Here is a 24862-nt window from a genome sequence, read left to right on the forward strand (position 1 = left end):
AATTATGTGGCAAAGTTACATAACTGATAAATGAGTTGGATGTCAGAGGATCTTGCCCAGCAAAAAAATACTAAGTGGTGCCAGGGTTCAGGCACCACAGTGAGCATTTCAAATTTAAATCTAATCTGTGTGTAAAGACAGGCAGAACTGTAATTAAAAACTCCAATAAATTATTAGCAAAGATTTTTCAGTGAGCTGTCCAATACATTATACATTTTTAGAACTGAAAAGAAGGAAAATTTAAAGGGCAGAAAGGAATGAGAGAGACACATATGTTGGATTTGAATCCCTCCCTACTTCAGTTTGAAATTCTATGAGATCAGAGGGCTCCCACATAGAACCAGAATTTGCACAGCCATGTGGTGTCTTTTAGCTGGTCTCAGCAAAGGAACAAAAAAATAGTCAGTCAAATACTTTTGAAAAAACTGAATATTGCAGAAGAACTTCTTATCAAAAGATGCTCTCAGCTCTTTTGGATTAAGAGGAAAAGAATGAATAATAAAAATAGATATCATGAACACTGACCAGAATTCATCAGCATGATGAATTGCACAGCAGAAAAGCCTGCCCCTCTTCCTGGCACTCCAGTTCAGAGCTGGAAAATTCTGCTCCTGCTTTCTGGAAGTTGCACAGCCTCCTCTCTTGGAGACCCAAAGTCCCAGATGCAGAGGAAGAGCTGTCACACTGGAGCCTGCAGCACAGCCAGGGGACAGCAGGGCTGCAGCCCCAGGGTCACTGTGCCCTGCAGGACCTTCTGCTCTGCCCACAGAGCTCAGAGCATTTTTATTCTATCTCTGTCTCAAGATGAAGGCAGGTCCAGCTGCTGCTGCCAGGTCCCAAATAAACCTTTCATCCCACAGCTTGTGACAGCAGCAGAGCTGCCCCAGCCCTGGCCCAGCACAGGCAGGAGCTGGAGCTGCTGCAGAGATCCAGAGGAGGCACCAGGGGATCAGAGGGATGGAGCAGCTCTGCTGGGAGGGAAGGCTGGCACAGCTGGCATTGTTCACCTGGAGAGGAGAAACTTTGGGGTGACCTCAGTGTGGCCTTGCAGAGCCTGAAGGTGCAGGAAAGATGGAGAGAGACTGTCCCAGGGCCTGGAATGCCAGGACACAGGAAATGGTTTCCCAGTGCCAGAGGGCAGGGATGGATGGGATATTGGGCAGGAATTGTTCCCTGGGAGGGTGGGCAGGCCCTGGCACAGGGTGCCCAGAGCAGCTGTGGCTGCCCCTGGATCCCTGGCAGTGCCCAAGGCCAGGCTGGACAGGGCTGGGAACAGCCTGGGACAGTGGGAGGTGTCCCTGCCATGGGGACACTGGATGAGCTTTAAGGTCCCTTCCAACCCAGACCATTCTGTGATTGGAAGCTCCATGGAAGCACAAACATCCATTAGCATTTAACTGGGACACAATCCCACTGTCTGGAAACAATATGTGAATTATCATAAATCACAGAAACACCAAATGTCAAAGGAACCAGCACAAATGGGCTGGGGAGAGCTGTAGGTGCTCCCACACGCTGGTGCTCCCTGAGTGCAGAACACACCCCTGATGGAGAGCAGGCTGCTCACCTGAGCTGCTCCCATTACAAATCAAAACATTAAAAAAAAAAAAAAAAAGAAAGACAATTGAAAAAAAAATTAATTAAACCCACAAAAAAAGAATTAAGCAATGAAACCACTAAGTCCTGTCTCATTACAGGCAAAAGGGGATTTTTATTTTCTGGGGGAAGGAAGATTCTGAGTACTTTTCCAGTTTTTGTGGACAGTAAATACTCACTATCAAACTGAGATTTTCTAGTTGTCATTACTTTTAATAATACAGAAGTAGCTAAAAATTACCAAGACAAGCCCCCAAATCCTGTTGAATAAATTCACCTGCAACCAGCTCCAACTCCAAGCACTGCCCATAGCCTTGTCATTGCCAATTCCAGGAAAAGGAAAACCACTTCTTAAGTGTTATGTTGTGTTACAGCCCAGCCTGCATTCCCACCAGGACTGGGGTCAGCCTGCATCCCGAGGCCAGGCTCCTTCCCAGCAGCAGGTGATTCTTGCAGTGGTCTCAGTGTTCCTCCCTGCATCCTCCTCATTCCTTCTAACCTCATCTCCAACCTGCAGCAGGGGAATTCAAGGCATCACTGCAATATCCAGCTAAGTTCATATTAACAGGAAGGGGAAGGAATTTTCTGTAATAAATATATTAAGTTGCAGAAGAAAACTAAAACCAGCTGTTCTCCCCACATATTAAGGCTGCTCTCCACTGCTCTGGAACGTATTTGAAGCCCAGAGCAATGAAATTATACAGATCAAATGTTAAATATGGATTAAATGTTAAGTCAAGTATTGTAATCAGATGCTGCCATTTAACTTACAATTACAAAATGGTTGGTTCAAGGAAAAAAAAAAAAACAAAAACGTGGATAGCAGCAAATCTTCAAAACCATTTTCCAAACTGAGAGTTCCTTTCAGAGAAGATTTTCAATTAAGCCCTGTCAAGCACATTAACAGCTCTCACTTCCATAAAGCCAGGGCAGGTCTGATCCCAGCTCACACCCAGACCCCAGGTGAGCCCATCTGGGAGCTCAGGGAAGGGCTCAGGTGGCAGCAGCTGCTCAGCAAGGCCCCAGTGCAAACCTTTCCACATGGAATCATGGAATGGTTTGGGCTGGAAAGGACCTTAAAACTCATCTCATTCCATCCCTGCCATGGGCAGGAACACCTTCCACTGTCCCAGGCTGCTCCAAGCCCTGTCATGCCTGGCCTTGGACACTTCCAGGGATCCAGGGGCAGCCACAGCTGCTTTTGGCAACAGTTCCCCTCATGCCAAATGCGCAGGTGAACAAGAAAACAACCTAAAAACAAATCAAAATTTCACTCCACTACTCAGTTCTTGTTGCAGGAAGTCAGAAGAAAAAAAAAAAAAAATCATTTCAAAACCCATCCCCTTCCCTGAAAGCTGAGCAGCAGCTGCACGTGGCTCCCAGCACTTTGTGAGGAACACCCAAACAACCCCCAGCCAGAGGGCAGAGGAGGAAATACAAAAGCTACAAGTTAAAAAAAAAAAAAAAAAAAGCAGGAAAAAAGAAAGCATTGCTTCTGCTAAAGAAAGAAAACCTGCAGGCTGCCCAGAGCCCCAGCCCAGCTCTGCAGAGGTTTTGCAGTGCCTGGGAGCTCTGTGGGCTGGGGGAGCTCGGGCCGGGCGCGGGGCCTGGTGCGAGGCCTCGGAGCTCCTGTGCCAGCGGTGTTTGGGACCAGATGGCTCCTGTGTTTGCCCACAACACTTTCCTCTTCCCACTGCAGCCGTCTGCTCCCTTTTGGCAACAACTTCAGGTGCCAAGGGTGTACAGAACCATCTCTGTACCATCGAGCTGCCAAGCACGGCACAGGCGTCAGCGCAGGGGAAGGAAGGGAAAAGGGTGAAGGAGGAAAGGCCGAGTGACCTCCCCAAACGCCCCTTGGGCACCTGCCTGCTGCTTTCAGCCCAAACGGGTATTTTTATTCTGAACAGTCCATCTACCTACTTAAGTTTCTGTTTGTTTTATTTACAGGCTCTTAGTGTTGTCACACATCAAAACAAGCTGGCAGTGATCCCTAAGGAGTCCCCATTAGCAATACAGCTCCATTATGGATGTAACATTTTTCTGCCATCTCCAAAATAAGAAGAATCTTCAAACACCCACAAATTAGTTCTCACTGTAACAAGTCTCCACCATTAAGTTGCACATAAATTCAGACTTCAGAAGGTTAAAGAGCTCAAGCACCACTGGCTTTTTCCTCTGCTTGTTCACCCAGAAGATTTTTAAGCACAAAAAGGAGTGTCAGCTCCAGACACTAAAAGTCAGAAAGAAAATTACCAATAAATGTAAGTGGTTACACCTCAAGCATCACATAACCTGTACTTTTAAATAAGCCATGAGAGAGCAGACTAATAATTTCTCAAAGAACTACAGAGATTCACTCAAGAGATCTGTAAGACCGTTTGAGGATGAAAAGAGGATGTTCACAAAATGTCAAACATCACTAATGAACACAAAATTAATTCTGAATTAAATACATGAGTTTTGTGAGGAACTGGAACGTGCACAAGCAACTTCACCCATGGATAAAGCAATTAATGACTCAACCGTGAGCTGAACACATGGTTTTGTAGGCATGAGACAGACAAACAACCTGGCAGCAAATGGGACAATGATTTCAGACTAAACTTCGGATTTCCAGTGCCAATCTGGATCTCCTCCATGAGCTTCTTCCACCAAGTCTTATCCTTGCCACTTATGTACAACCACAACACAAGAAAACTGGTAAGAAACCCTTTGCTGGATGAAGCTTGTCAGCTGAGGAGGCCTGGAACACTCTCACCCATGAGCTGGACAGAATCAGACTCTCAGGTGCCATGGGAACGGTGCCCTGGTGTGGGATGTGTCTCCTGGAGTGACTGTGGGGAGCTGAGAGCAGCCAAGACAAGGGCCAGAGAGGCTGGTGAGTATTTCCAAGTCATTAAGATAAAAAAAGTTATCTACTATAACTAAATGCACATTAAGGATGGAAATAGGGAAGCAAGAAGCATGGAAAAGGCTGATCCTGACCACTGCTGCAGAATCACAGAATGGTTTGGGTTGGAAATTACTTTAAAGATTACCTGTCCATGGACACCTTCCACACTTCCCAGATTGCTCCAACCTGGCCTTGGACACTTCCAGGGATGGGGCAGTCCCAGCTTCTCTGGGCAACCTGTGCCAGGCCCTCCTCACCCTCACAAGAATTTCTCCCTAATGTGACCTCATCCTGCCCCGAGTTTATAACTGTCCTGTGGGGACCTGGCCGTATAAAAAATCCCTCTCCCTCCTTTTTTATAAGACCACAGGATTCTCTCCAAAACCTCCTCCCCAGCCCTGTGACCAATCCCCAGGTACTGCTACCCCCTAACACAGCATGGACCCCATGGTGCCAGTAGTTGGCCATGCCACTCTAAAATGACCACAGGGTTTGTTTGCTGTGGTGCCACCACGGGAACACTCACCCACAGCACTGAGGGCATGCTTGAGCTCCAGGGTGAAGGCGGTCAGCGGCACCTCCTCGGACACCGGCATGATGGCCACCGTGGAGAGGTTGCTGGCAGGATTCCCTGCATCCCACTTGCTGCTGGAGCTGTGCAGTCCAAGAGGATGACCTGTTCACAGAGAAAACACCTGCCATCAGTCAGCCAGGCTGCAAAAAACGGAATGTCACCTTCAGGCAGGAGGGAAAGTGTCACTGTGTCACTGAGCTGCTCAATGTCAGAGAAATGTAACACAAACCTCCACAGCATGTGAGAGCAGAGTTCCCACATATTTCATTTTAAGAGGATGAAGATCAGTTTCCATCATTTTTGGTTGCTGGTACAGCATGCGTGGGTTGAAGTTAGGCAATGTTAAAAATATGCCAGGAATACGTTAAATGAAACATGGATCTACCTGAACCAGGAAAACAAAGATAAAAAGGCACTTAAAATCCCCTTACCACAACTTTGGAACAGATTCCACAAGAGGAATTAGCTTAACTAACAAAACTTCCCAAACCTGTTGTCAGTATTAAAATATTCCAAAATATTTCAAAACTTAACAATCCTTTTCTTATGGAATTCCTAAGCAAGGAAGGAAAAAGCTGTTTTCAACAAAGTTCCTATAGAAAATGTGCATCTCTACCTGTTTTCCCTTCTCTGCAAGATGCAGAGCTTTACACATATGGGCCTAGGAGCACTGAAATATGGAACCTCTGAAGTAGCTGCAAAGTACCTTGGAACTATCTCTAATATAATTTGGTGAGTAAGGGCAGAGGGAAAGCAGTTTTTGAGAGAAATCTGCAATGCATGTGAGGAAGATCAAGATCTTCCCAGACAGCTTAGAGCTGGTAAAGGTCAATGTTCTACAAACTGTTCTTGTTCTGATACTCTTTTTTCTCTTTAGCTGAGCCTTCTCAGGAAATCTCACTTTGCTGCTAATGCCTGTCAACTCAGCTCTGAGAACACAAAAAATTTTTGAATTTAAGTTGGGATTTCACATCCTGCTTATCTCATTTCACCCAGCAAAGGCCTAAGATAAATTCTTGAGCTGGGCATGTGGAAATACTTGACATCCCCTGTGCAAACCCATTCAAAGGCTCAATGCCAGAGTGACAGACCACTGCAGGACACAAAGAAATATCAGATAAACTTTTTTTAAAAATATATTCATCAATTGAATTATTCATTTCAAATCTTCTAAAACAGCTCTGCACAGAACATTAAACAGTTTCCCCCCTCCTTCTAATGATCTTCAAGAAGATATCTGTAGGTTTAAACAGGTTACACATTACAGCTCAACCCCTTCATCTCCACAGGCCCTTCCCTCCTCAGAACTTCAATGATTCTCTGTGATTCTCTGATTGAACTCCTGTTACTCTCACTAATTTTCCTCCCACTTTCTGTTTTCCCCATTTTGCCCTGTTTCCCTGGCAGTGCAGGCTCTGCCCTGGAACACAGAGGCATTTCAGCAGGCACAGAAGTTTAAGTACAATTATCACCAGGCATTTGTGCACAAGTGGTTGTGCCCAGAAAGCTGAGCAGGTGAAGAAAGAGCAGATTCCCTTCCCCAGACTGCTCTGAAACAGCAAAGTGGGTGACCTTCATTTTCAGTCTCCTTGGAATTTGGCAAAACCAGCAACTGAAGGAATTAAAACCCCCTGACCAAACAAAACCCAAACAATCCTCAGCATCAAAGAGCCCCGCAATACCCCCAGCAGTTAACAGGCATCTGCTTTAAAATGCTGCTCAAGGAAATTGGGAGAATTCCCTCCTACTCCCTTCAGTCAGGAAAAAAGACTTTGTGTGCTGCCATTAACACAAAGCCTCAGAACCAACCCATGGCAGGCCATTTCCTCCCAGACAATTCATTAAAATACTGCAAATCCAGGCATTTTAAATCAGTCTGTGCTCTGATTCCAGCCCGTTACAGCTGCTATTTCCAATGCTCCCTTTACACTGCTCTTGCAAGAAATTCCAGGGAAATTTCACTGCATGCAGGCAGCAACACTTCTGGATCTCAATTGCAAATCATTCAATTCCCACACCCAGTTGGCCATGCTCTGCCAAAACCAACATGTGTGCACAGACAAAATGAATTCACCATCCACGTGCACCTACAGCTGTAACAGACCACAGAATCCCAGACTGGTTTGGGCTGGAAGGGACCTTAAAGCTCATCCAGTGCCACCCCTGCCATGGCAGGAACACCTCCCACTGTCCCAGGCTGCTCCAAGCCCTGTCCAGCCTGGCCTTGGGCACTGCCAGGGATCCAGGGGCAGCCACAGCTGCTCTGGGCACCCTGTGCCAGGGCCTGCCCACCCTGCCAGGGAACAATTCCTAATTCCCAATATCCCATCCAGCCCTGCCCTCTGGCAGTGGAAGCCATTCCCTGTGTCCTGGCACTCCATCCATTGTCCCCAGTCCCTCTCCAGCTCTCCTGGAGCCCCTTTAGGCCCTGGAAGGGCTCTGAGCTCTCCTCTTCTCCAGGCTGAAATTTAGCAATTAATTTCCTTTCTAAGTATGCACTGCCTGTTTCAAATTTTGGATGCAAGTCCAGCTCCAAGGAAGCCCCAGCATCAATGGGAATAGTCCAGGAATGAGTCTCACCTCCCTGCTGCAGACTGCCAAGAATCTTCTCACCTAGCAAGTGAATAAGTCTGGTCACAACCTGGGAGAGAAAGAGAAAGAAAAGAAACATTCAGGTAGAATGTACTGAAAGTAGAGCATCCACATGGAGACTTCCAAACTTTTTTAAGATGTTCCCTCAAGTTGAGCCACAGAGAGTCAAGGGTTTGCAGCTGTAGCTTCTCTCCTGCTGTAATGTGTAGTGATTGGTCATTTGTCATGGTTTCTCCTACCTTGTTTTACTTTAATTTGGAAAAATAAGAAAACAAAACAACCCTGGAATAGGCAGGATTTAACTTGCTTTGGGGGAAAAAAACCAAAAGATTATTTGGGGAAACATGTCAAATTGCATTTTCAGCTCTCCTCATTTCTCTCTGCAGTGCACCTGCCCCCCTCCAGGTACTCTCACTGCTCAGTGGGTGCTGCACCTTTTGTAGGTGCTAAAGGCTCAAAAAGGTCCAAGTCTGTGTTCAAACAGACCCTTCCCCAATCCTGGTGAATGGTTTACAGCAGCCAATTTAAAATATTTGGGGAAAAAAAGGGAGAGATAAATACACCCCCCACAAACACCTGCAGAATCAAAACAAACTACCTAAGAAATTGCTTTCCCCCTCAAATCATGTTTGCCTGGTAATTCATGTTTGAAGGCACAGATGTGCTCCCAGCTGTTTTTCCAGCAGGACTCATATAAATAGAAACTAATATTCCAATAGCCAAATGTATCTCCAAAGTGACAATCCTCTCTCCAACATGACCAATCAATAATTCCTGACAAGTGGGGTAGCAGAAGACTAATCCTTGCAATATCAAGAAGTGACAGACATGGAAAGCGCAGCATTTATTCTGAAAGCTCTACACAGATGTTTTACCAAATAAGGAAAATAGTTATTTAAATGCATTAAGGATTAATAGAGCAATCATTAAATATTCTCCCCCGAATAATTCAAGGTCAAAATAGCTCAGGAGGACATGAAAAAAACCCCCAAAACAACTGCCACAACAAAAGTTCTCTAAGGTTAACAAGCAAAACAAGCAGCAGCCAGGTTACCTGGGATCCTGGATAAACACACCCTGTTCCCACAGGAACAGGCACTTAGGGATGCAGCTTTCACATAAAGGGCCATGTAGGCATCAAGACAGGTCAGGATGCCCACCTGAGTAATTTCTACATCCTGCCTTAAAAACAAAATCGAAGGCAGCAAATTCCCCTGCACTGTGAAATGCTGTGTATAAAGCACTGATGTATTTTAAGTCCTCTATGGGAAAAGGGGGAAGAGCAAACAGAAGCTTCTAGCACAAGTGTGACTTGTGGTAGAGCACAGAAAAAGAGTTACTAAGGTTATTTCAGGATTTCATGGCATGGTTTGGGGTGGAAAAGGCCTTTAAAGCCCACTCAGTTCAACCCCTGCATAGAGCAGGGACATCTTTCACTATCCCAAGGTGCTCCAAGCCCTGTCCAGCCTGGTCTTGGACACTTCCAGGGACAGCCAACAGCTTCTCTGGGCACCCTGTGCCAGTTCTGTCCCTTAGCCATGACTGCAAGTTGGTGAAGATGCCACATCAACATCTCAACATCTCCTCAGTGACCAGGGCAAACCCCTTGGAAGTGCCTCTTCCTTGCCCCAAGAGCAGGCACAGTGTCCATGCCCACTGCCACCCATGTGGGGAGGACAGCAGGAAAGCTCCCAGCCTCCTGCCTTATCCTGGAAGCTCAGACAGGATCTAAAATACTTCCCTTTGTCCAAAATACAACAGAACCTGATGATCACCCAACCACACAACACCACCAAGCTCCGAGGCTCTGCGATTCCCCAAAGGTGCCACATGTGGCTACAGAAAACTACCCAAGCCACAGGGAGAATTCAGGGAAACAGGGAATTCTTCACAAAAATAGAGACTGATGGCCCTTGCTAAAGGAGATAATCTGCCTCCAGAGCACATTTGCTATACCCAGCTCACAGGCTTCACCTAAACCTGCAGCAGCACAGCAGGACTTTCCTTCTGCAGTTTTGGGAGGTGCCGTGAACATCTTACACTTCTGAAGCACTTAAGCACCAGAATTTTAATTACTTACTAAAACCATCTCCTGTATTTATAACTTTTTCTGCTTTACAGGCAGCTAAGGAGATCTCCAGCTAAGTTACAAAATATGTCCAAGGTTAATGATGGAACTAAGAATAGAACCTATTGGTCTCATTTTCCAGTTGGCTGCTCCTATTACCGGGAAATATTATTTGTCTTGTTTGCTGGAGCAAACCTTACAGCCTTGGTATGTATAGATAGGGAAAATTATTTCCCTGGTGACTTTGTACAACAAGCAAAGCTGCTCCCCAGAACAGGATGAGTCACTCTGTCGCAGTCATGGCAACGTCCAAGGAACATCAATTTCGGATCCGAGCTCAGAACTGAAATTTCCACAGAGTTTTATATTACATACACCAGATATCCTCTCACAAAAAGGCAATGTTTTCTTTAAAAGGGACTTGTCCATCCTTCTGAGGGAGAAGTCAATACAAATCACATCCCTCCATCGACAGCAGACCTGACCTGATCGACCACAGCCCTCAGTGTGCAGAGCAGCAGGAGCAGCTGGAGAGAACTGAAAACCAGCAGGAAAAATTCATCCTTCAGGTTTCCAAGCCCCTTTATTCTCACTCCCACGCAGTAGCAGGGCATGGGAAGGAGCAGCACAGCTCAATGCAGCCAAAGAGACAACAAGGAAGCCAAGGGATCTGGGAGAGGACAGGGATAGCTTGGGCAGGGAACAAGCAGGAATTAGCCCTTGGGTTAGGAGCAAAATGACAGGGATTGAAGGGAAACAGTTACTCCAAGTGTGTCTGGAGGAGATGGAAGCAGAAGGACAGGTATAGGGTGGGTACCTCGGCGCAGAATCTGGGCTGTGACTCAGGGACTCAGGAGGGATAAGCAGTCCCTTATCCCTCCTGTTCAGCTGCACTTTGTGGGAAATTCAAGGTGAGGCTGAGTCTCTTCATCCAGGTAAGAAGTGACAGGACATGAGGGAACAGCCTCAAGCTGTGCCAGGGGAAGTTTAGCTGGATATTAGGAAAACCTTCACTGCAAGGGAGGTCAAGCACTGGCACAGGTTGCCCAGGGCAGTGGTGGAGTCACCATCCCTGAAGTGTGGATGTGGCACGTGTGGGGACATGGGTTAGTGGTGGTCACGGTGGCACTGGGGGAATGGTTGGACTTGATGATCTTGGGGGACTTTTCCAACCTTAACAATTCAAGGAAAGCTCTGGGAATTGGCAGTGGGGTAGGGCAGGAACTGGATTGACCTGGAGAACACAGAGTTTCCTTCCTCAGGGGGTGTAGCCCCCAGCACTGCCCCACACTCCTGAGCCAGGGACAGCCTGGGCACTGCTTTTCCCAGAGCCTTCTGCCCCCTCCCCCATAGGAACATCAGTCTTTCTCAATCACAGCACAGAAGAGCCCAGAACACTTCCCAGACACCTGCACAAGTAGAATTCTCTCGTTTTCAGGGTGCCACCACCAACCCGGGGCTAGCCAGCCTTCCCAGTTGGAAGCGTCTGCTGTGCTCACCCTACGGCACATCCTGGATTTTACAGCCTCTTCTAGCACCCAGCCCTGCACACACCCCTCCTGCTGGCACAGGATCAGGCAGTTTCAATTTAAGGCTTGAAGAAAAATCTGCAAGAAGGCAGCGAGTCAGAGCCCAGACGGATCAAACAACACCAGGAGGTTCCTAAATTAGGCGAGGATCGTTAATTGCCTGTAGTAAAGCAAACACAGCTTTTGGGTCCCTCGTGCTGGGGATGGAGCTGAGCTTGGTTTAGTTGGTGAGGAAGGGGAATTAATCCTTCCTCATGATTAGGAACAGCAGCAGCAGCGAGTGCAGCCAGCTCAGTTAATCACAGTTAATCACAGGAACGAGCAGCAGAGCTGTGGATTGGACACTTGGCTGCCAGGACAGGTCTGCTCAGAGCTCCCCAAACTGCCAGGGAACACAGCTTCCCATCCCCTGCGCCCTGCCCAGGCTGGGAGGTGACTCAGGAAGGTCACAGAGCACCTAAAGAGGCCCTACAGGGGCTCATGGAGCGAGTCTAGAGCTGTGGGGTCTGCCCAGGTCAGGGAGGTGACTGAGTTCACCATCAAAAATATCCCCAAATCACACAAAACCCCACTCTCCTGAGCTCATGCAAGAGTTTCCTGGCCAGAAAGACAAAATCTGACCTTACAGGTCTAAAAAACTGAGTAAAACTCCATTTCAAAAGCTACTTGGGGCACCAGGTGCATCAGTGCCATTCTCCAAAAGCCCCAAACCCCTCCAGCTCCCACAGACACCACTGCAGATGTCACTTCATAACCCGGGCCCACAGCAGGATGTGCAGGTGAGACATTTTCCAAAGGAAATGACCATTTCTCCTCCTCCTCCTCCTGCCACCCACTCCCCTTTTCAGATCAACTCCCCAGGACATTTTTGTGCAGGGCAAAACAGGACAAAGAGTTTCTGTTTCTCAAATGGTGTTGGAGAGCACTTCCCCCAGCACAATTCCACCTCTCCCACCCAGCTCACCACTCACCACCTCACCTACCTACAAACATCTCACCCTCCTGGCTGTTTCTGGATCAACTCCATCCAGTGAGACCCACTCAGGCTCTCCCAGCACCCCAAACCTCTCCTGTCTACTGTGACAGTCTGTTCCTCCACCTGCTGTAGAGAAGCTTCTGGGAAACCATTAATTTTCCCTGTGCTTAATTAATGTTCAATTACTCCACAGACCTGCAGTCTCTGCATTCGTGGCAGGGCAAGGCCCGAACACCACATCCCAAGGGACTGCATTTCCTTTCTTTAGGATGATTAATTCCGGTCTCAAAAGCAGGATGTGGCCAGGCAGGATCTCAGCTCTGCTACTGCTGGTGGCAGCACAGAGCTGAGTGCTCCATCCATCCTGGGTCTGAGGTGTTTTCAGAGCACCACTTGCTCCACAGCCACTGGAATTCCCATACCAAGAGGTTACAGTCACTCTGCAGTGCTGTATTTCCTATAATCCCTTTAAATATTTCAAACTATTACCTACCCTTGCTAATCTTCCAAGGCTGGATTCTGGTTAAAGCTTTTGTTCCTATTCAACTGTGAAACTCAAGAGCTGATTTACAAAAAGCTCTTTTGAAAGTGATTTTCATGAGAATTCAGTTGGAAAATATTTTCCTATGGACATTTATTTCAATCTGTGAATACTATGGGATGTGAATACTATGGGATGGACTGGCAAATTGAATTATCTGCTGATAGACAGCAACTAATCCAAACAAAGCTTCCTCTATCATAGGTAACTTTCGATTTACAGAAAACTATACATAAAGGGGGCCTACAAGAAACGTGGAGAAAGACTATTTATAAGGGCCTGGAGGCACAGGACACAGAGAATGGCTTCCACTGCCAGAGGGCAGGGCTGGATGGGATTTTGGGAAGGAATTGTTCCCTGGGAGGGTGGGCAGGCCCTGGCACAGGGTGCCCAGAGCAGCTGTGGCTGCCCCTGGATCCCTGGCAGTGTCCAAGGCCAGGCTGGATGGGGCTTGGAGCAGCCTGGGACAGTGGGAGGTGTCCCTGACCATGGCAGGGGACAGGGGGATGGGTTTTAAGGTCCCTTCCAACCCAAACCATTCTGGGATTCTAAATCAGGGGAAAATTTCACAAAATCAACACCAATATCCAAATTCACAGCCACAGCGTAGCGATGTAAGGTCCTGTGTACTGCAAATCCCTTTTAGTTACAACAGAAGAAATACATAAAAGTGTATGTAAGAAGAAAACACACAAACCCCAAACTACATCACCTTCAGCCCTACCCTGCAACAGGGTTCACTGTCTGTGATTTTAATTCAAAGCTCCTGTGCAAGGAAGCCAAGGGCCAGGCCCCAGGAAGCCTCCCCAGCCCTGCCAGGTTCCTAGCAGGTTCCTCCCCATTGTCTCCTGCAGGTTCCTGGGCCAGGAAAGCAGCCCTGGCTGAAGGAATGAACCTGACGTGGCTGTGTCAGTCCTACACAGCCAAGGGGTGTCTGCAGCCCTACAAAGCTGAACGGGGTTTTCCTCTTTGGATCCTCCACCATCATCCAGACCCAACAGAGCAGGAGGCTGCAGGGAACAAGGAGCCTTGGAGGTGAGCTGTGGACGCTCCAGTGCCTCTGAAGTCTAATAGTAAGATGCTTCCTAGTTCAGCTTTTAAAACTTCAGCCACCTAACAGGCACCCCCAAACTGCAATCACAGAATACTTTGAGAACCTCCTGAGCTGGAGGGACCCCACAGGGATCACCCAGCCCAGCCCCTGACCCTGCCCAGACCCCCCAACAACCCCACCCTGGGCATCCCTGGCAGCGCTGGCCAAACGCTCCTGGAGCTCTGGCAGCCTCGGGGCCGTGCCCATTCCCTGGGGAGCCTGGGCAGTGCCAGCACCCTCTGGGGAAGAACCTTTTCCTCATTTTAACCTAAACCTCCCGTGACACAGGTCATTGGTTACCAGAGAGAAATTAAATATGTCAAATAACAATCTACTGGTGCCTCCAGAGCAGGGTACTGCAGAGCTTCACATCCAGGTGTGATTTAGTTAAAAGACCTGTAGAAGGGTTTTGTGCCACACAGAGACCCTATGGCTGAGCTGCCATGAGAATCAGGCCTGCCAAGGGTTTTCTGTTCTACAAAATGAGAACAATTGGAGCCAAATAGTGCAAACAGCCATTTTTACCCACACAAATCCACAGAACAGCTTCTGGGAAGCTCTTTCCAGGAGCTGAGATTATCCTTGACCAGCTTTAAGAGCCTTTTCTAAGGGACAAGGGAGGAGGAGAGGTAAATTAGATCCTCAGCTTGAATAAAACCAGGGTGTTATTGAAGCTTCACATGGTCCCAGATCAGACAAACACTGGCTTGTCCTGGAATCAGGGAGCTTAGCAAGGGGTCTCTGATTGAAACTTTGACGTTTGATCAGCCTGTGACAAAGCAAATCCTCAACGCTCCCTCACAACAATTCCTGGCACCTTTTCAAAAGCTGCTGAAGCCCACGGAGGAACTGAAGCTTTATCCTGGGGCTGTTTGAGCTTCTAACACTTGGGATCAATCCTGTCTTGAAGAAAAATGTCATTCTGGCACAGATGCTGATTAAATGCCCCCTCCTGCCAGCCTCACTCAGTGACCACGGTGTTCCCACTGAATTCCTTCTCTCCTTTTCACATCCACTCCTCTTACAGTCGAGGAACACTCACTGGAATGGGCCAAGACAACAAATACAGAAAAATCCAGAAGCACAGCCTCTCCTGACCTATTCCCCAGTGCCACATCAAGCTCAGTTCTTGTGAGCAGCACTTTGAAAAGAGGGCACATTACAGAGCTCACTTTGTAAGGCAGATAACCCTGGGGAAGGCTCCAGCCACTTCAGAGAGGCTCTGGCTCAAATACTCCTATGAAGATAGCAGAACTCCACTTGGAGATGGATGACAGGTTCTGAATATATTTAAATCCCAAGGGCAGACTCAGAATTAAAAGAAAGATGCAGAAAAACTCTTTCTATTTCTCAGCATGTGTTTCCAGCACGCCAAAGGTTGTCTCACAGTTCAGCCCCCACAGCTCCCAAGCAGATTCTCAGCACCATTTCCATCAGCAACCAGCAGGTCTAAATTCCACGTTAGAATTCTAAAAACTAACTTAGCTCAAAAGAGTCAAAGCTAATCTAGGAAATGTGATCCCAGCTCTGCAGCAATGCTGGAACATCTCTGTGATCTGCTCACAGATTTTTGTGCTCTCGCTGCTGCCTCGATGCTGCTTTGCGGTGCCAGGAATCGTGAGCTGGTTCCCTGTCCTACTTTCCAGAACTGAAGGCAGGGATGAAAATAGAAAGAATCAATTCCTTTCCTCTCCTGCAAGGCTGGAGAGCTTCGAACAGCACCAGAAATGAGCACAGAGGCTGTCAGGGAGCAAATGCTCTGGGCTGGCAGAGAACCCTGAGGACTGTGCTGGAGAGCTGGGGGCACCAGGGTGGACAGAACCATTAAGTGTGGCACCATGGACCACTTTCCATTAGGAATGTCTCCAGTGCCATATCCAGAGTGAATCAAGGTTGAGATGCTTTCCTGAGAAGCCAGACAATGTCAGCTTGGCTTCTGCAGACTGAGCAGATCTAGAAATCAACATCTGTCATTTCTGGGCGCATAATATGAAGTTTTGGCTGTTATTTATAACTGAGGTCAGGCTCCCCACATTCAGCCATCTGTTATTCCCTCGGAATAACCTGAGCTATGGTGGGTCACTTGGAAGATCCCAGCAGATCAGCTCCTGTCTCTCCCAGGACCAAAGCAGCTGTCCAGGAGACAAAACAGAAGGCAGTCACATGGATCTCCCCCAAGGATCAGCCATTCCACTTGTCCAGATTGTACATCCCAGCTCAAGGAACTGGAATGACTGCCTGGACTAACAGAGCACGATTTCCCTCATTTCACACAGTTCTCATTGGCATGCACCACCCACGTCCTACAATTTTCTTACGCACCAGGTAATGTTTTCTTACAATGCACTCCAGAGTTGGAACCCTTCCTGGATCACCAACAAACACAGCATGGCTGGGGAAGAGTCTGCAGGATGGAGTCTTCCCACTAACTCCTAAAATAAGGGGGTTTTCAGCCTTCATAGGAACTGTCTGGAGCCTCCTCATGAGGGGGCAGCTCTGATCTCTGCTCCCTGTGACAAGGACAGGAGCCAGGGAATGGCTGGAGCTGGGCCAGGGCAGCTCAGGCTGGAGAGCAGGAAAGGTTCTTCCCCCAGAGGGTGCTGGCACTGCCCAGGCTCCCCAGGGAATGGGCACGGCCCCGAGGCTGCCAGAGCTCCAGGAGCGTTTGGCCAGCGCTGCCAGGGATGCCCAGGGTGGGGTTGGTGGGGGGTCTGGGCAGGGCCAGGAGTGGGATTTATGATCCTGGTAAGTGCCTCCAGCTCAGGATGCTCTCTGGCTCTGTAAAGCTCAAGGGTAACAAACTGAGAGGGAAATCCAAGCTCAGGAACTGCCCAGTTTTTGGCTGTTAACACACACACACACACAAGTCAGGTTCTGCAGAAGTTGCCAAGAGGCACACCAAAAAAATCCAGTTCTCCCTTGAACTAAGAGAGGATTTCATCTGATTTGGGGACCAGCACCACTCTTTGACCATTATTCACCAAGTGAGACTCATGCCAACTTACCCTCAGCAGGCAGTGCAGGAGCATGGAGCTGACAGAGGCAGAGCTGCTTTCTGCCCTGTGTTTTTCTGCTTTGCAGAGGGAAATCCTCCACCACTGCCAAATCACCAGCCAGCTCTTGCTACCCAGTCAATTATTTCAGAGCTATTGCACCTGCTATCCCTTCATTACTTTATTACTTCTGCTTGAATGGGGAAAACAACATCATAAACCCTGTGTATAAATCACTCTCCTAGACTAACAGCCAAAAAAATAGGACAGAGAGAATTCCTTTGGTCCATCCCTCTCCTCAGAACTAGGCATTACTCCACTGATCATTTTAGAAGAGGTTATAAAAACAAGTAACAATCTTTTAGTCTTTCTGGAGAGTAGAATGAGCTTTTTCTTACTGCAACTGCTGCCATTTCAGTTCAGTCCCAGTTGCTCTGTTCCAGTACAGTGAGCAGCATCTGCCCTTTCCAGCACAAGACAACTTTATACATCTGAAAATAGCTACCATGTCTTCCCTTAACCTTCTATGGGCTTTTTGTCTTAATAGGTCAGTATTTCTAACTCAGCTGCCTCCTTGTCCTCCAGACTCTCTTCCTTTGGTCTGCCTCTGCCTTCAGATGTGCTACCACAGGCTGGTGCTGAAGCTTTTCCAGCATCAAGGAGAATATCAGAATTTCTTCACTCCAAAAAGCATTCTGTTAACACAGTTTAGGTTTTTTTTTTTTTTTTTGCAACTACTTGACACTGTCCAGGCATGGGCAGCCTTTGATCCTCTAATGCCTGGATTCTTTTTCTAATAAAGTGAACCAGCCCCTGTCCTCTGCACAACATTTATCAGTTTCCAGCTCAAGCACTTTTCTCCAGTAAAATTCCTTAAAGTTTACTTTGGCTGTTTTAGCTGTCTCCCAAATTTCTACCCTATAGTTTTGCTCCATCACTTCAATTCTCTCTCACTTTTGTCCTTCCTCTCTTACCTGCATCCAAAGCAGCGTGGGCAGCAGGGCAGGGGGGATTGTGCCCCTGTGCCCTGTGCTCAGGTGAGAGCCCACCTGCAGAGCTGCCCCAGCCCTGGCCCAGCACAGGGAGGAGCTGGAGCTGCTGCAGAGATCCAGAGGAGGCACCAGGGGGATCAGAGGGATGGAGCAGCTCTGCAGGGAGGGAAGGCTGGCACAGCTGGAATTGTTCACCTGGAGGAGTTTTGGAATGACTTCATTGTGGTCTTCCGGTGCTTAAAGGGGCTCCAGGAGAGCTGGAGAGGGACTTGGGTCAAGGGATGGAGGGACAGGACACAGGGAATGGCTTCCACTGCCAGAGGGCAGGGACAGATGGGATATTGGGAAGGAATTCTCCCCTGTGAAGGGGCTGAGGGTATAGGGTGCCCAGAGTAGCTGTGGCTGCCCCTGGATCCCTAAAGTGCCCAAGGCCAGGTTGGACAGGGTTTGGAGCAGCCTGGGACAGTGGAAGGTGTTCCTGCCATGGCAGGGGTGGCACTGGATGGGCTTTAAAGTTCCTTCCAACCCAACCCAAACCATTCCATGATGGACCTAACAGACAAAAAAGAGAACACACAAGGACTCTGAAATCATATTAAAATATTTTACCTTAAGTTTCTCAGCCAGTCTGAAGGCATTAACTGCATAAATCACCTACATAAAGTCTATCTTATGTTCCCCTTTCTATTTCTAGTGAGGTTCTAAAACAATCCCACAGAAAAAAAATGCAAGTTCTCACTTTTTTATACCAGTTTAACATGTACTTAGAATTTGGAGACCTCAAACAGCAGCAAGAATGTGTCTTTCTAACAACCTGTGTTGCAACACATTTCCTTAAAGTATCTATTTTAGCATTTTGTTTCATTGCAACTAATTAGCCAGACTACAGGCAAGTCTAGAGAAAACTGATTCCATACTGAAAAAGGTCAGGAATTTGAGGCTGATGGGCTGTACTCTTTAGACATGGGAAGACATTTGAATTCTATTACAAATAAATGTTTTGAATTGTGCTATAAATGTAACACTCAAGCTCAATTTTAACTGCAAAGCAAAGAGATTCACAGCTCCACAGAGATCACTGTTCAGGGGAAAACAGCTCTGCCAGCTGGCAGAAAGGGAAGAGAGACACTGAAATAAATTCCTGCCCCAGATAAAGAGGCAGAATTAGAACCCAGCCTTAGTGCAGAGCAGTGTTCAAGACATTGCTCAGTGTTTAGGCCAGGCTGGATGGGCTTGGAGCAACCAGGTCTAGGGGAAGTTTCCCTGGTAATGGCAGGGGGTGGAACAGGATAAATGTTAAGGTCCCTTCCAACCCAAACCAGACTGTGACACTGGAAATTTAGTCTGTATGTTTAGCAGTTACATGTAAAATCATCCACTGCACAAGCAGAAAGGTGGGTTTGAATCCTCCCTGGGCCATTCCCTCCCTCCTGGATCAGTCACAAGGACAGGGATGGTTGACAGCAGCTCCAGAGCGGATGTCACATGTTTGGCATGTCCCCAGTTTGTGGGGAGCTCTGTACTGAGCTCCCAGTTCATGAACCTGGGCAAGGAATCACATTAAATAGAGAGGAATAAACTCACAGGTTTGTTCAAATGAGCTCCAGGGACCAGAAGTGCCTTAATAATCCCCAACAGAAGTTCAGAAACACTTAAGCAAAAATAATCTTTACAGGGAAACCAGAAAGATTATTTTTCACTGACATAACTTCTGAACACTTATTGCCATAATTAAATTTTCCTGGCAATAACACAGATAAAACTCCACCATTTTGGTACTATGAAAATGCCTGACTGGAGGCTTTATACTGTACAGTTTTAAAAAACATTATTATAGGTGCTAGGAAAGCAAGAGAATACAAGTATTTAAATTAGGTTATTATTTTTGCAGGATTTTAAAAAATAAATCTGATTAAAAAAAAAAGCCTAGGTCTTCAAGACAGCAAAATGACAAATCAGAAATAATTTGACGTAATAGCATTGAAGAATTGCCTGTAAGGCCAATGCAATGATTTAGTGCTTAGTATAATGTCCCTGATGCACTTAGGGACAAAATAATTAAATTTCAACTCCGTCAGTCTCCAAATTTGCAGGAGAGAGATATAATGTCAAGTGAATTAAAGAAGATGGATGAGCTGATGGATTCAGAGGGAGCAATCAGAGTGTTCAGGACACAGACAGATTTGGCAGCTGCAGAATGAGGATTGACAACCTAAAATGGCAGGAAGAGGGAAACCAACCCCCAAGTATCAAAGCTGTGGCAATAAAGGTACAGAGAAACCAAGGGTGGACTCTGAGCCCCAGGAGGAGGAGGAATGAATAACATTTTTTAAGGGATTTTAGAAGCCAAACTTCCATTGCCCATCAGTAGCACTAAGTGATTTCCACTTTGCTAACATCCTGCATTTAAGCAGAACTCCTCCCAGATACACAAAGCAGCCCTGCAAATAAAAACCTGCTACAACTGATGAGAGGAAAGCTGGTGGAAGTCTGGGATGGATCCGCTCAGGCAGACAAGGAGCACATGTTTCCTCAGAATTCATCAATCACTCAGAAAACACAGAGGATGTGGTGCTAACAGGCAGCCTGAGCCTCCCAGACATCCTTTGAGAGAGACAGGAAAAAGCTTTTCATTCCCTTACCTGGGGGAATTTGCGTTTGATGGAGATCAGGGCCCCCTCTGGGAGCTTGGCGAGCTCCGAGTCCCGCACCGCGTGCACCGTGGTGGCTCTGGGCTGGTGGGTCAGGGCTTCCACCTGCAACACAGGGACAGAGCTTCAGGGACAGGGCACAGGGACAGAGCTTCAGGGACAGGGCACAGGGACAGCATCAGGGGCACACAGAGCACCTGGGACAGGGCACAGGGACAGAGCACCAGGGACAGGGCACAGGGACAGCATCAGGGGCACAGAGCACCAGGGACAGGGCACAGGGACAGCATCAGGGGCACACAGAGCACCAGGGACAGGGCACAGGGACAGAGCACCAGGGACAGGGCACAGGGACAGAGCACCAGGGGCACACAGAGCACCAGGGACAGGGCACAGGGACAGCATCAGGGGCACACAGAGCACCAGGGACAGGGCAAAGGGACAGAGCACCAGGGACAGGGCACAGGGACAGCATCAGGGGCACACAGAGCACCAGGGACAGGGCACAGGGACAGAGCACCAGGGACAGGGCACAGGGACAGCATCAGGGGCACACAGAGCACCAGGGACAGGGCACAGGGACAGCATCAGGGGCACACAGAGCACCAGGGACAGGGCACAGGGACAGCATTGGAGCAGAGCACAGGGACAGAGCTCCAGGGACAGAGAGAGCACCAGGGACAGAGCACAGGGACAGCATCAGGGGCAAAGCACCAGGGACAGAGAGATCTTCAGGGACAGAGCAGCAGGGACAGAGAGAGCATCAGGGACAGGGCACAGGGACAGCATCAGAGGCAGAGAGAGCACCAGGGACAGAGTACAGGGACAATTCCCAGCCTGTACCAAACACCAAACATCAGCACCAAGGGACAACTCCCAGCCTGTACCAAACACCAAAGAGCAGCACCAAGGGGTTGAACCATTCCCAAGGACCCGTGCTGTTCCCTCACAGCTGGAGCAGAGCCCTGCCTGTTCCAGGGGTCTCACCCAGGGCACCACAGCTGCCACAATCATCTCTGCAGCCCAAATCGCTCTGCCATGGGGCAGCTGCAGTTTCTCACAGAAACAGAACCCACAGCCTCAGGGAGCCCCCAGAGGGAAAGTTTTGTCTGAGCTGCTTTGAAGGAGCTGCTTCCAACAGCTGCCAGAACAACCCCCAGAGTGAACTCAACACCACAGCAGCCCTGAGAGCTTTCCACCCCTCAGTGCTAATGGTGACAAAGCCATCTAAGAGCCAGAAAAACCCTCTTTCTCTACCACTCCCTCTTTTCTCAAAGCCACCCTGAAACACTTCCATTTTACTTCTGGAAGCTGAATGCCAACAACCTTGAAATAACTGAGACTTCCTAAAAACTAAAAAAAAAAGGGGTGAGAGCAGGCTGAGTGGCCTTGAGCAACCTGGGGTGGTGAAAAGTGTTCCTGCCCATGACAGGGGCAGCAACAAGATGAGCTTGCAGGTCCCTTCCAATCCAAACTAGCCTGGAATTCTAGGGGCAAATCAGCACATTTTGGCCAAAAACAAGCACTGCTTTTCACTATTTATTTTTTTTTTAACATATTAATGATTGCCTGTGCTGTGTAAGCAGGAATGCCTGAATGGCTCAGGCTGGAAGGGAGCACTGGAGCTCAGCCAGCCCCACCTCCCTGCTCAAGCAGTCACTCAGGGCTGTGTCCAGACAGGTCAGACAAGGAAAATCCACACCAGAACACACCTCCCTGACCAGTGCCCAATTATTTCACTTAGAAACACCTATTTTATTGACAGTAGAAGTATAAAGAAGAAGATGGTGACACAAAGAGAGTTATACAGAGATTTTCTCCTTTATGGAGAGAATCTGCCACCATATAAAACAACCTGGGGTAAAAAAAGCAAAATGCAGCTGCTGCCCAAATCCACACCTGCCACTGCCTCTCGTGTTGTGTGGAAATGCAGAAATGCAATTCCCTGCTGAAGTCTCTTCACATGGCCAGTGACTTATCCTGCAGCATCACTGGAGCCACAACCTTTAACTGCTCAGGAACAGCCTGGTGCTGCATTTTGGGAGTTCCATCAGCAGACAATGTTTATTTGGTTTAAAATCCATAGATCAGCCATTTCCAAAAGAATGGTTGCTGCTGTAGCAGCTGTAATTACTGAGGTTAAAACACAAACGGAAAAATCCCTCCCTAACTGCAATTTATTCACATTTCAAATCAAAGTGAACATGACTTTGCATTTTTAATTTTCCACTAGAAAAAGAAATAAATATCAGCTTAGAGGAGTTTGAGTTGTTTAGAGGTTGGGGGGTTGATGGTTTTATTTGTTTGATTGATTTTTGGGCCTTTTTTCAGGAATTTTTTCAAAGGTTATGTTGACAGCAAACTCCAACAGAAGCAATTAATTCCTCACAGTACTGTGGGCTCAGACACACAAAATGAGCACCAGATTAGTAATAATAATAATAATAATAATAATAATAATAATAATAATAATAATAATAATAATAAATTACTTGTGCAAAACACCCAGCTCAGTGATCCCACTTCCACCAAGATTCCTCCTTGGAAGGCTCCATGCTCACAAAATGGATAATCCAGCCAACCAGAATATCTTGAGCTCAAAAACTTGCCATTAGTCCAAAAAACTGAGATCAGCTTGCCAATATTAATTTGAATTTCACCAGCACAAACTGCTCTGCCTGGAAAAGTGCACAGAGAAATTTAAAGCACCTTCATTTTGCAAGCATCAGCCTTTGTTTTTTTGCTCAGGTACCAGGGATGTTTTGTTCTGTCATCACATTTTAAACTAATTATATAGATGGGCAAAAAAAAAAAATCATCTTTGTACATACATTTATGGAGAAACAAACCCTCTTAAGGCTCCCCAAAGGGCTGTGTAAGATGTTCTGTTTTATCTCCTTCCCCTATTACCGGCTTTTTATCACAGGTTCTTGGCTCTGTAATTTACCTTCCTCCTCCTGAAACCAGGTTAAGAGTTTCAGCTGTTAAAATAAAACCTTTCCTCTCAGCTCCTGACTGAGTTTAATTTGTATCAAGAAGAAAAATGCTCAAACTGTCCGAGATCCTTTGCCACAATTTCTGTGATATATGACTGCATAAAACCAACTGTGCTCCAAGGGGCTCCTGAGCCTTTCAGAAAAGATAAAATTTGTAAATTTGTAGAAAAGGCAATTAAATTTTAACTTTAAAGACAGCCATAGGGAGGGTTTTTGAGCTCCCAAGTGTAACTTTGTCTTTTTGACAGAGCAGAGGGCACAGGGAGACCTTTTCCAAACCTCCTTCTCAAGGAACCATTCAAATATCCAGATTTGGAACACCACCAGTCCCAGAGACCCCAGCAAGTGCTGACTGTGATTCCCAAGTGATTACAGAAATTGGATCTTGGACTGTTCTTACATACAGGTACTATGAAAGTCTTTGATATTTTCATTTAAATACACCCCAATATTCCAGCATGGAAAATGTCTGGGTTCCAGACACTACACAAGGAAATTCAAACTGTGCTTTCCCCTTGGGTATAATCATCTGAGTTCCCAATCTCTATATTTATTAATAGTCCCCATTATTAATTTATTAATTATCTCAGAGAAGCTGTGGCAGCCCCTGGATCCCTGGCAATGTCCAAGGCCAGGTTGGACATTGGGGACTGGAGCAGCCTGGGACAGTGGGAGCTGTCCCTGCCCATGGCAGGGGTGGCACTGGATGGGTTTTAAGGTCCCTTCCCACCTAAATAATTCTGGGATTCAATAATTAATGAAATATTCCCCCTTCACTGAAGTGTGAGGGCTCTCATTTGGATCATCTGCAGGATGACTCTCAACTTTCACCACACTCTCCTTTCTTCACACCCTGTGGTTTTAGAGCCTTTTTTGCACTGGTTCTAAATTCCTGCACATGGAAATCTGCCAAACCCATTTGGTTTTGGCTATTCCCATCTCCTTTGGAGATCAAAAAGCTTCTAACATTGCATTGCAGTTCTCCCCTGAAAATAACACTTTTTTACTTTGTAGTTTTTAATAAACCATTTGAGATATCAACTGTTCAGAGATTCAGATATTTTTCTTCTTGCTTAGGAAAAACCAGAAGTCTCATGCCATACGAGTATTTAAAATCATTTCTATCTTCAGCTCAGTATTAAACCACATTCAAATCCTTGGACTCCTCTGCCCAGTGAACCTTTTGAACAGGTTTTCTTGTTTTTCCAGGTTTGTAAAAGTACAAGACTCAGAGATCCAACTTGAACTTCAAAATGAACAAAATCCACTTGTGATCAGAAGACTGTAGCATTATGTCCTTGGTCATAAAAAGGGAAATTTAACATTTTGATCACCCACCACAGCTGCAGCAAACAACACAAAACCACC

General features: G+C 47.1%; 1 protein-coding gene across 3 annotated transcripts in view; it reads right to left on the reverse strand.

Annotated features, from left to right (window-relative positions):
• The window catches only part of PNPLA7 (patatin like phospholipase domain containing 7), a 127146-nt gene that overhangs the window by 54588 nt on the left and 47696 nt on the right, over nt 1–24862 (reverse strand). For all 3 annotated transcript variants that reach the window (XM_053996174.1, XM_053996173.1, XM_053996175.1), the window contains 3 exons: nt 20490–20603; nt 7644–7704; nt 5016–5165 (listed from right to left, as the gene is read on the reverse strand). In XM_053996174.1, coding sequence (XP_053852149.1) covers nt 5016–5165; nt 7644–7704; nt 20490–20603 — 325 coding nt within the window. The remainder of the gene's footprint in view (nt 1–5015; nt 5166–7643; nt 7705–20489; nt 20604–24862) is intronic.

The sequence above is a fragment of the Vidua macroura genome, chromosome 21, assembly GCF_024509145.1.
Source record: "Vidua macroura isolate BioBank_ID:100142 chromosome 21, ASM2450914v1, whole genome shotgun sequence".
Taxonomy (NCBI): domain Eukaryota; kingdom Metazoa; phylum Chordata; class Aves; order Passeriformes; family Viduidae; genus Vidua; species Vidua macroura.